The 12,184-nt window shown below is 51.6% G+C and overlaps 1 protein-coding gene across 2 annotated transcripts; it reads left to right on the forward strand.

Annotated features, from left to right (window-relative positions):
* Positions 1-2,212: 2,212 nt before the first annotated feature.
* On the forward strand, positions 2,213-10,597 carry TRIB1 (tribbles pseudokinase 1). Of its 2 annotated transcripts, none has more exons than XM_017530773.1 (3): positions 2,213-3,151; positions 5,498-5,790; positions 8,197-10,597. In XM_017530773.1, exons 1-3 carry the CDS (start codon positions 2,792-2,794, stop codon positions 8,660-8,662), a joined length of 1,119 nt encoding a protein of 372 aa, XP_017386262.1. In that variant the 5' UTR covers positions 2,213-2,791; the 3' UTR covers positions 8,663-10,597. The 2 variants fall into 2 exon arrangements, with proteins under 2 accessions (XP_017386262.1, XP_037595273.1); XM_037739345.1 differs by lacking the exon at positions 2,213-3,151 and adding an exon at positions 3,307-4,211.
* Positions 10,598-12,184: the final 1,587 nt, after the last annotated feature.

Here is a 12,184-nt window from a genome sequence, read left to right on the forward strand (position 1 = left end):
TACAAATTGTAATCTCTCCTTCCAGTCGCCATAAGTGTTTAGGAGCTTGGCTGCACCATCCCTTATGAGCTATTTAACTGCAGCAAGCAACTTCATCTTTCCTTTTTTTTTTTTTTTTGGTGACTGAGTATTGCTCTGTCCTGAAGGCTGGACTGCATTGGCATTATCTTGGTTCACTGCAACCTGCGCCTCCTGGCTTCAAGTGACTCCCACCTCAGCCTCCCCAGAAGCTGGGATTACAGGTGTGCCCCACCACACCCAGCTAATTTTTATACTTTTAGTAGAGACAGGGTTTCACCATGTTGGCCAGGCTGGTCTCAAACTCCTGACCTCAGGTGATCCACCCACATCCGCCTCCCGAAGTGCTGGGATTACAGACAGGAGTCACCTTGTCTAGAGTGACTTCATCTTCCTAAGCCTTCAGTTTCTTCCCTGTGAAATAGGGCAAAAATAACCCCATGGTGTGGTTGGAAAACTGAGGTAATATATGTAAAGTGCTAAGAATAGTGTCCCCACACATTGTAGGCCTTGATTCATATTGGCTATTATTATTTTAATTTTCTTTCTTTCTTTTTTTTTTTTTTAAAGACGGGGTTTCACCATGTTGGTCAGGCTGGTCTTGAACTCCCGACCTCAGGTGATCCGCCCGCCTTGGCGGGAGATCCAAAGTGCTTGGATTACAGGCGTGAGCCACCACACCCAGCCCTATTATTTTAATTTTCATCTTCTGATTCCCAGTGTTTAGCTTTTAGTAGATGCTTAATTAGTATTTGTTGAATGAATGGAGAATTAATCAGGAAATTGATTTATTCTTGGGGCTCGATCTGGTTTTAGAAAATTAAGTATTTAGCAGAAGTGCGAGGAAGAGCTCTCTGATAAGTTATATTGTTGGGTGTCCAGGGACTCCGGACTGACCTGGTTCTCTAAAGAAAGAAAAACGACAGATTCCAAGTTGTTTCATGCACAACTTTCATGCTCACCCAAATCACGCAGCATGAATGCACGCACACCACCTGGCGGGGCTGCCCGGCTGCAGGCGGTATCCCTGGCAGTGGCCAGAAGGACTTCTATAAGCCTACCCACCTACCCGGGCTGGCACTCAGGACCTAGACCCAGCAGCGCGTGTGGAGGCTGGAGAGGGAGCAGGAATCCGGTGGCAGCCACGTGGGCCCCTTCCGCCTGCTCCCCACATCCTTTGTTTCCCACCGGCCCTGGCTCAGGAAGCTCTTTCTGCGAGTCACCGCGAAGGGGCGGCCCGGGAGCCAGGAGAAGCTATTTCCGTGCAATCCGGGCGGGCGGCAGGCGCGGGGGATTGGGGGGGGCGTGGAGGTGGAGGCAGCGCAGAAGGCCCAGTGTTTGCTTTTCTTTCATCCAACAGAAGGTTCTATTTGTGGAAGCGAACAGACGCTGGGGATTAGAGCTGGGAGGGAGCAGGAAAAGGGGGAAAAAAAGCCACATCCACTACCACGCACAGGTCTTCCCCGGAACTACCGCGTGGGGGTGAATGATTGATTCTGGAATTCATCACCTCCCTATCCCCCACTTCCTCCGGCTGCAGCCGGGCCTCGGCTGCGCCCACGGCTCCAACTGGGGCTCCCCAGGCGCTGGGCGGTGGGGGGATCCCGGGGCCAACAGGGTCGCCGCGGCGCTGCAGCGAGCAGCGGGTGCTGAGGACCGTGGTGCGCGCTCTCGCCTCGCGCCCGCAGCCCATTGTGCTTGCTGTGAATGAGGCGCGCGCACCAATCAGCGGTCGCTTCTCCCTCCGCGGCCCCGCCCCCCCGCCCACTTCCCGGGACCCTGACGTCACGGGAACTTTTCCTCCGCCCCCTCCTTCGGCTTCTCGCACTGAGCCGGGGGCCGGCCGGAGGGCGCGCACCGCCTCCTGCCCAGTCTAGCCCAGCCCAGCCCGGGGGGCGTGTGCGCGCGCCCAGGCCGGCCCGGGGCGCACCACCTGCGCCCGAGCGCGCGCTGCTCTAAGCATCCCCAGCCCTCGGGCCACCCCCATCCCCCCAACTCCCGCTCCCCCTCCCCTCCCCCCAGTCTCCTCCCTCCGCTCCGGAGACTGCTCGCCGGGCGGCGGGGCCGGAGTCGTCGCAGCCACCTCATTGCACAACCCGGCTTCCCAACTGTTTACACAGCCCGGCCTGTGAGTGTGTGTGTATACAGCGTGAGTCACCGGGAGGCGGAGGAGGTGGAGGAAAAGGAGAAGGAGGAGTGCACTGGTCGGGATCGGTGCAGCGCACACACTCACTCGCAGTCACTCTCTCTGAGCGCGTCTCGCTCGCTCTCACACACGCCCGGAGCCCAGGAGCGCGCAGGATCCCGAGCGCCGCGAAAAAGTTCCCCGGCTGGTGCTCGAGACTCATCGCTTTGGGAAGTGCATTTGCTTCGTGGCTCCGCCGAGCCCGCTGAGTCCTGTCCTCGCGGCTCGGGACCCCGGGATCGCTGGCCGCCGCAGCCGCCGCCTCTGCTTCCCGGACTGTCTGTCGGCAGCCTCGGCAACAATAGTGGCGGCCGCCCCCAGCGAGGCTCCCGGAGCCCTTGCCTGCGGGGGTCCGGGGACCCGAGCCGGCCTCCGCTTCCCGGACGCACAGCCAGCGTGGTCCCCGCGTGCAGCGCGAGCGCCGGGGAGCGGCTCCTGCTTTGCCCCTCTTGGGGGCCAAGCCCAGCCGCGTCTGCAAACTCCATCCCCCCGGGTGGAAGAAGTCGCGGCGCCGGCGCCAAGCCCGCAGCGCCTTCCCGCGCGGATCCCGGGACTTACAAAGCCGGGGCTGCCCCGGCCCAGGAGGGGATGCGGGTCGGTCCGGTGCGCTCTGCCATGAGCGGCGCCTCGCAGCCCCGCGGCCCGGCCCTGCTGTTCCCGGCCGCTCGAGGTGTCCCGGCCAAACGCCTGCTGGACGCGGACGACTCGGCTGCTGTAGCGGCCAAGTGCCCGCGCCTCTCCGAGTGCTCCAGTCCCCCGGACTACCTCAGCCCCCCCGGCTCACCCTGCACCCCGCAGCCCCCGCCTGCTGCGCCGGGGGCCGGCGGCGGCTCAGCTAGCGTGCCGGGGCCCAGCCGCATCGCCGACTACCTGCTGCTGCCCCTAGTCGAACGCGAGCATGTGTCCCGGGCCCTGTGCATCCACACTGGCCGCGAGCTGCGCTGCAAGGTAGGCGCTCCCGGGCTAGGACCCGGCCGGGGTCCGGGGCTTGGGACAGGGTGGTCGGCAGAGGTTCTTGGGGTCTGGCCAACGCTTGGGTTGGACACAGGACGGATCAGTGGATTGGGTCCGATAAGACCCCATTTGACCAGGTTCACCTTTTTGTGGATTGGGGGGTTTCCCATGGAGTGGTATAAGGGGGCGCCTAGAGGAAGTGCAGTGTTCAGTTGCTTTCTCTCTCTGTTCCTTTCCTTAGCGCCCCATTGTAGCGCGTGGCGTTCCATGTAAGTTGTGGAATTGAAATGGATTCCAGGGTCATGCCATTCCCCTTCTCTCATTCTCCTCACTCTCCACCTCCCGCAATCCGCCCCCACCCCCATGTCCTGGAAGGACACCCTGCAGTGAGTGCCTCCTAGGAGCTTGAAGCAGCTGGCAGCTCTCTTGCCGGGCTTAGTTGTAGGTGGTAAGGGGGCTGGAAGACTGTGTCCAGCTCCTGCCTTGGGGATTCCGAATTGACTCCGCGCTGCGACTAGAACACGCCCTCCCAAGGGAGCAGTCCCAGAGTCTTCCACCCGAGGCAGAGGAATCTGTTCGGAGTAGAACTGCTGGAAAGCCCACACCGGTCAGGAACCCTCGCTTCGATTCACTTTATTTTCCAGCCAGTGATTTTTCCTTTGAACATAGGGATCCCATCCAGGGGGAGGAGGCACAGCACCTAGAAACAGGACCTGCTGAGTCCTTCTCCTGCGCCCGTAGACGCAGAACGTTCCCACAGTCTACTTTCTGCGAGCCTGACACCCCTGTTTGAGTCACCCCAGAGCACCCTCGGGCTGCTCCTTTTTACCCGAAAGATAGGATCACCCCCAGTTAAGCCTCTTCTGGGTTTTCCGCAACTCACCTGACACTCCCAACACCCGGACCCTGTCCCGGGGCTCGCTGCTGCCACCTACTGTCCAACTCGAATGAAATTTCAAACGCACGATCAAGCCTAGTTTAATAGGCGGAAAAAAAAAAAAAACCCTTTTCTTCTTCATGACCGGGGTTAAGAGCTGTTCTGGGAGAGGCATGTGTGTGTGGTGGTATGAGGTGGGGTGGGAGGAGGGGGCAACAGGGGCTTTGACTAGCTGGTGCCAGAGCAGCCCTGCCTCAGAGGTGGGGTGAGTCTGGCCATTGTGCAACCCTTCCAGTTCCTCTGAGCAGATAATCGCTGAATCCAGATGGTGACAGCCCGTGTGTCACCGTTTCCAGTTGAGTCTAGGATATGAGTAACTGGACTAAACAAAAGGCCTTTAAAGAGACCAGCCAGCTTTCTAGAAGAGAGGAGATACTACTCATTTCTAGGGGTGGGGTCGGGTGTGTGAGGGGGATAAACAAACAAATGAAAAAGCCATTCGCGGGATCCCATACCCCTCCTGTGAGAATTGTAACTCAAGGCTGCTTACACTTGAGTCAGACTCTAGGCAGGTTGCTTAAGGCGGCATTGTCCCTGCCTCCCCCTCCGAGTCATCTGCTCCTTCTGATTAATGACAACTCTGCATGTTCTCTGGCCCCTGCTTCCCCTTGGAGGCTGCAGAGTCACCACATTCTGTGCCCTTTCTGTGCTGAGCACGTTGGGTCTGTAGGAGACACATGCATATGCATGTCTAGGGTCCGCTTTTCAGTTCCTGGACATACCAGGGTGTCCTATCAGCTACTCAGGAGTGTGGCCTGCAAACAGGGCAGGGCCACCGAGGGTGGGGGCTTTGCTTAGCTATCAGGAGCTGATGGAAGACGGGAACATGTACATAAGACAGTCTTTTTTTTTTTTTTTTTTTTGAGACGGAGTCTCGCCCTGTCCCCCAGGCTGGCGTGCAGTGGCGTGATGTCGGCTCACTGCAACCTCCACCTCCTGGGTTCAAGTGATTCTCCTACCTCAGCCTCCCAGTAGCTGGGTTTACAGTCACCTCCCTCCACGCCTGGCTAATTTTTGTATTTGTAGTAGAGACAGGGTTTCACCATGTTGGCCAGGCTGATCTCAACTCCTGACCTCATGATTTGCCTGCCTCGGCCTCCCAAAGTGCTGGGATTACAGGTGTGAGCCACTACACCCGGCCAGAAGACTGTTCTTTCAAATAATCTGTGTGAATGCGGGAAACCCTTTCAGTGTTTGCATCTCTAGAGCCCCAGGGGTTACTGGTTTTAAAGGCGTCGGGAGCAGCTGTGGCTGCAGAATGTAAGGTGGCAGAGGCAAGGGAGTAGGTGAATGGAACTTACATCCTAAGCCCAAAGGTTGAAAACTACAACTCAGCTCGGTAAGGGGTTATGGGAGCCGCCTTTGCTGTTCTAGCCCCTAAATGGGCCCCCTTCTCTCTGCAGGTGTTCCCCATTAAACACTACCAGGACAAAATCAGGCCTTACATCCAGCTGCCATCACACAGCAACATTACCGGCATTGTGGAAGTGATCCTTGGGGAAACCAAGGCCTACGTCTTCTTTGAGAAGGACTTTGGGGACATGCACTCCTATGTGCGAAGCCGGAAGAGGCTGCGAGAAGAGGAAGCCGCTCGGCTCTTCAAGCAGATTGTCTCCGCCGTCGCCCACTGCCACCAGTCAGCCATCGTACTGGGAGACCTGAAGCTTAGGAAGTTCGTCTTCTCCACGGAGGAGAGGTGAGCGGCTGCCACGGCTTCTCCTGTGGCCTTTTGGACCAAATGGAAGGAGCAGGTCGTGTAGTTAGGTGCTGTGTGCTGGTGCAAAGCAAAGTCAAGGGCTCATATGTCCCAGATTTAGTACTTAGTGCTTCTGTTCCTAAGGAGTCATGGCCAAGGTTGGTTTATTCTGCATTCTCTTGGACGGGGCCTGGGGGCACTGTGGCACTTCTGTGGGATGGCATGTATTGACAGGGCACCCTCCCCTTTCCTCCCGCAGGATCAGGTTCATTCCCCATTGTCATCAGAAAGGTCAGCTGTTTGGGGTACAAATATTAAACCGCCCTTTACAATATTGCCTTCTAAAGGGAGTGTTCAGATCTTTGCTTATGCCAAGTGTGGCTTTGTACCTAGAAGGTTTCGCAGAGCTAGTGAGACTGTCATGTTTGCAGAATTCCCAGCCTCTTCTTTCACACTGCATTCCTGTCCCATCTCAGACCGGGTGCTCCGTACTTGCGTCACATTCTCTGGTGACTTTTTAGACATCTTATTTGGATACGTCTTCAGAAAATAGCCACACTGAATAATAAATGGAAGTTGGCTAGGATGGATTGCTAAATATAGATCATAGCTTACCTCATAAAGAACAAGATGAGCTTGATAAGAGGGTAATGAGGCATCAAGATTCAAAGCTGAGGTTTCAGACTAGAGAATTCAGGAAGCCGCATGAGATAGACCACACTTGATTTTAAGAGCCAGGGCCCACATCCCTTGTGGAAAGATTAAGAGCAGCGAGGCTGTAGCGTTGTAGAGGTGAGAGTGAGTTATTTTGTTGTAAGAAGTGGGCTTATCTCACCTGTGCATTTTTACCTTTGACTCCAGAGCATACGAAACAGTACAGGGTTGAGCTGTCATAAAGCATGAGTTGGTATCTGACCTCGCAATAATTATTGGAACACACTGATTAGCAAAGAAAAGCAAACTGTTGGCAGTGAAGTTTCTAATTCCTGGAACATGCTCCTTTGATACGGTGATGCATTTTCTGAAACATGCCTTACACACCTCCTTACTAGCTTTTGAAATCTGCATTGCACAGGCGAATGTCATGGGCATGGGGTTTGGCAACCTGAGGGTTAAGCAATGTCAGGCTGACGCTATTCGTGTAACCAGCACAGGTGCAGGGTTTTAGTGCTGTAGCAGCCAATCAGGGGCAGACAGTGTGGGTTGAGTCATATTTTCCGTTTACAGAACCAATGGGTATTTTACATAACGACAGGGAGGTCACGCTGAGGACATACTGAAGTTAGCACATGTATACTACACTCCAGGGAACAGGAAGGCAGGAAGAAAAAAGAAATACCAGACCTTTGAGAGGAAAAGGAATTGACCCATCAGCTAGTACCAAATGTTTGCATTTAACTTCACAAGTGACTTACTGAAACAGGGCTATTTCAGAGAAGCAGGCAGAGGCAGGGTGTCACCAGATATTAGAGCTTTCCCACCTGGCTTTGGGCTTTGGGGGATCCAGGAGACTTGGGTGGTTGGTTCTGAATAAGGAGGCACCTGCAGCTTCATAAGAGAGCCTTTGACTGAGGTGTTTGGGACTTTAGTTGTTACCTGAAGACAGACCCCCTGTAGAATAAATATGCCCACATGTTGATGTGCTATCCAGGGGAGTGTATGTCCCTGTATAAGAATTTCAGGGGCCCCACCTCCCTGAAATCCCTAGTACTTTTGTTTGTGGGCATAAGCTCTTTGTCCAGGCAAAGTGTTCTTTGCAATTAAATACCCCAATAAATGTAATTAACATTCCTTGCAACTTTCCCATCATAACTGTCACAGCCTGGGCCCAGGTGGACAAAGTTCATTCTGCATGTGTGTATCAGTGTGGGCACCCGTGCTGAAAACCTGTGTGTGTGATAGCTGTGACTTTAGGCTCCGTGTTCTGTAATGGCAGTGTGGGTCCAGGGAGCCCTGGCAGTCCAGCATAAGAGAGAAGATGGGCTCGTAAGATGCTCAGGCCCTCCCTGAAGAAGCAGGATCTGCTGCTCTTCCCTGATCACTTTTGTAGAGAATGCGGCACTCCCCTGAGACAGGCTCCCAGTTCTGCAATGTGAACTTAGTAGATTGTGTAACTCCTATTAGGATATCTCTTGTAAGCTCTAGCATTATGAATACTATTTGGGGCTTTGCATCATACCCTCCACCCCAGGCGCTCTGTCGATACTTTGCAAACATTTATTGCAGTTTGTGTTGGTTTGTGAAATCACGAGTCCTCAGCAGCTGCAGGCGCTGCTTACTGGACGAAGGGGTAAATAGCATTCCTTGAGCCTTTGCTGTTAGTGCCTGTGGGCGCTGTTATTGGGAAGGCTTTGTTTTTCATAGCAGCTGGTATGGAAATAATGGCTTGGTTCCTCTCTCTTGCAGAACCCAGCTCAGACTAGAAAGTCTGGAAGACACACACATCATCAAGGGGGAGGACGATGCTTTGTCAGACAAACACGGCTGCCCAGCCTACGTGAGCCCTGAGATCCTCAACACCACCGGGACCTACTCTGGAAAGGCTGCGGATGTCTGGAGCTTAGGGGTGATGCTCTATACCCTTCTGGTTGGACGATACCCCTTCCATGACTCGGACCCCAGTGCCCTTTTCTCCAAAATCCGGCGTGGACAGTTCTGCATTCCTGAACACATTTCCCCCAAAGCCAGGTGCCTCATTCGCAGCCTCTTGAGACGGGAGCCCTCTGAGAGACTGACTGCCCCTGAGATCTTACTGCACCCCTGGTTTGAGTCCGTCTTGGAACCTGGGTACATCGACTCAGAAATAGGAACTTCAGACCAGATTGTTCCAGAGTACCAGGAGGACAGTGACATTAGTTCCTTCTTCTGCTAATCCCCAAAACCTCGGAAACCTCATAATTCTTACACCTGGTATTTCCATTTCTAAGGATGGACAGGCCCTTTGGCGTGGTATCAACCAGATAATGACTGCGTTAGGATGAAGGCTGCTGAACTGGCGCCACCTCTTATCTGTTGGGAAGAGTGACTTTACTGATTTGAGCAGCGTACGCTGTGATTGGCTGCCCTGCAAAGTTGTTTCTCTTAAGGAACCCTCGCCAACTCTCTGCTGGATTTGGGAGTTCCACACCTTTTATGGATGGCAGGAGTATGGACATCTTACGCCTGGTGGTCAGTGTGTCAGAAACTCAAGCATTCGAATGGGAGAAAAAGCAGATCGCACAGTGACGTATTTTGGGCAATAACCGTATTTTAACAGGTTGACACATTGGGCCGATCAGTCTGCCATCTTTGAACTCATCTCTGGTAGCTAGACATGCTACCGCAGCTTCTCTGATGAGAAGGTTCCTTTTTTGATTTAACACTCACCCTTTCTTCACACTCACATTTACCAATGACTCTGCTCCGTTTTTGGAGCAGACTGTTTTAAGTTGCTCAGGAGCCTGATGGAACCATGAACCCAGACTCTCCTCTGTTTCCTGCCAAGACCTCATCTGCACTAATGCCTTCTCCCTGACCTTGACACTTTCCCCCTCTAGCTAGAAAAGCACTTACCAGCCGAACGTGGAACAGCATCACAAAAGATTCCATCTCCCCACGATTTCAGAACTTTGAGCTCAGACAGAGAGACTCCAGATTTTAAGAAATAATTTGAGTGCTTGGAAACTATTTGCTTTTTAAGTTCCTTCCAAATATGTTAGTACCTACCTTTTTTACCCACCCTTTACTTTTTCCCCAAGACCATCTCAGGGTGGAGCGTTCTGTCTAGGAGGAGGAAGATAAGGAGGCTCCCACCCGCCTCTCCCAAGAGCAGACATTAAACATCTCTGCGCTTTGAAGAGAGTGAATTTCGGATAGTCTTCTGATTCTCAGACTAACTTCCAGAATTATACTTTAACCCCTCCCAGATATGGTCCGCCTCTGGCATTGTGTGTGCATCTGCAGTTTTGCATGATGGGCTGTTAATATTTCAAATGTGTGGTTTATGAATATATCTGTATAATCGGCTTCTGGAGTGAAACAGCAAACCCCAAATCTCTAAAGTTGGAAGGGACTTCAAAAATCATCCGGTCCAATCTCTTTCTTCTTTCTGCCACCTCCCAAGGCAGAAATCGCCCCTTTGGCTTCTTTCGTAGGTGGGAATCCAGCCTCTGTTAGATACGTCCAGAGATGGGAACTCCCTCCCTCCAAAAGACAGAGCTTTAATGGAGAAACTGCAACTTCCATTAAAAAGCAAGTTCAGATGAAATATTAGTAACTGTCTTGGACAGTGCTGAAATCAGGTGGTTAAACGGGTAAACAAAAACATACTGTATTTTGAGAAATGGCACAAACATAGGCAGTCATCTTTAAGGGCTACGCCTAGGCAAACTACTAACATGCATTGTGAGAATGCCGTGTATACCTCACGTACTGTGTACTTTGTACATATATTTTACTTTTTATACCTATGTCCGATTTGTTTTGTTTTGTTCTGGCTTTGAGGCTTGTTTTGTTGTCTGTGTCTGTCTGAATAACCTGCGTGTCTAAAACCACGTGAAATGTGAATGATTATTGGCAATATTACCTTGACAGAATCATGGGACTTGGAGAAGAGGGAGGACAGAGACCTCTGTCGCACTAACGCTCTCGTGGTTGCTCGACTGTTGTATCTGTGATACATTATCCGGCTAAGGACGCTGGGTTGGCAGGCGCTTCTGCCGGGAAAGCTAGAAACACTAGGTTCTTCCTGTACATATGTGTATATATGTGAACAGTGAGATGGCCGTTTCTGACTTGTAGAGAATTTTAATAAATCTGGTTTCGTAAATAGGTGTGGTGAATTTCTTTCGAGTTCAGTCTGCTTTGCATTTTGCAACTTCACGCAGAGGTTGCAAAGGTCTCTGGCCCCAGGGCTTACCATCTGTTTGGGGGTGGACAGCAAGGGGAAGGTGGAAGAGGAGACATGATGATGATCATCGATGACGATGACCTTTGGCGGACTTGAACCCATTTGCTTTTGTCTTTCCAGTGGGCAAATTTATTTTGATGGATGGAGCCCATTTGGTGACACGAAGTTGGTGGGTGCTTTGGGTTAGATTTAGACTCAAGCAACATTTTTAATTTTTTAATGCTCTATTTATTTACTTATTTTTAAAAGACAGGGTTTCACTGTGTTAGCCGGCTGGTCTTGATCTCCTGACCTCGTGATCCACCCGCCTCGGCCTCCCAAAGTGTTGGGATTATAGGTGTGAGCCACCGCACCCAGCCTATTTTTTATGCTCTTAGCAGAATCAGAATCAAGAAATATTTGAAGATGAGCGTGCATAAATTAACCTTGAGTTGTAAAAATCAACTTGTCTGTTTTGGGCCATGGACCCCTGGGAATTTGAGAAAGCTATGACTACTCCTGAGAACAGCGTCACGTGCATAAAAATTTTTTTGTCTTTTATTATTTTATTTTTTTATAAAGACAGGGTTTCACCATGTTGGTCAGGCTGGTCTTGAATGCCTGACCTCAGGTGATCTGCCCGCCTTGGCCTCCAAAGTACTTGGATTACAGGTGTGAGCCACCATGCCTGGCAATAAAACAAAATTTTGGATTGGGTGTGGTGGCTCACGCCTGTAATCCCAGCCCTTTGGGAGGCCAGGGTGGGCGGATCACGAGGTCAGGAGTTCGAGACCAGCCCGGCCAACATGGTGAAAACCTGTCTCTACTAAAATACAAAAGTCAGCTGGTCATGGGGGTGGGCGCCTGTAATCCTAGCTACTTGGGAGGCCAAGGTAGGAGAATCGATTGAACCTGGGAGGTGGAGGTTACAGTGAGCTGAGATGGTGCCACTGCACTCCAGCCTGGGCGACAGAGTGAGAGTCTCAAAAAATTTTTTTTTTGTCATTGCAGAGCTTCACACAGATCTCCGAAGGTAACCTGGGACTTCGGATTGTGAACCAATCCCCCTTCATTAGACTTAATTAAAATGGCTAAGCAAGGCATTTTCTTTCTTTTACTTTTTTCTGTAAGTGTGAAAATGGAAATGGAAGCAAAGAAAATACTGAGGTGACATTAATTTGAATCACAAAAGTAGAGAAAGGAAAAGGGTTATTGATTGAGTTTATAGCTTAACTATTTATAGCTTCACTTCAGGATCTATTCTAAATGAAGAAGTAAATTTGCATCCAGATTGATTTTTAAAAATACTTCACACTGTAAAGTGTAACAACAGAAAAATGCACATATAAGTGTGTAGATCAGTGAATGTTCACAAACAACACACAGGCATAACCAACAGATCTGCAAAGCAAAACACTGGTAGGGCCTCAGGAACCTCTGCCTGCCCCTTTCAATTTCTGCCTAGTACCTGCTCTAAGTGTAACCACCATAGGATGGAATTTAAACTCTAACCTATATAGGATAGAA

Source organism: Cebus imitator, unplaced genomic scaffold (genome assembly GCF_001604975.1).
Source record: "Cebus imitator isolate Cc_AM_T3 unplaced genomic scaffold, Cebus_imitator-1.0 Scaffold68, whole genome shotgun sequence".
NCBI lineage: Eukaryota > Metazoa > Chordata > Mammalia > Primates > Cebidae > Cebus > Cebus imitator.

Excerpts from the sequence above, each read along its gene's own strand:
- TRIB1 (XM_017530773.1), top strand. The coding sequence starts at position 2,792 with ATGCGGGTCGGTCCGGTGCGCTCTGCCATGAGCGGCGCCTCGCAGCCC. Across the intron at positions 3,152-5,497 it reads GCCGCGAGCTGCGCTGCAAG|GTGTTCCCCATTAAACACTA; the intron begins GTAGGCGCTCCC and ends TTCTCTCTGCAG. Across the intron at positions 5,791-8,196 it reads GTCTTCTCCACGGAGGAGAG|AACCCAGCTCAGACTAGAAA; the intron begins GTGAGCGGCTGC and ends TCTCTCTTGCAG.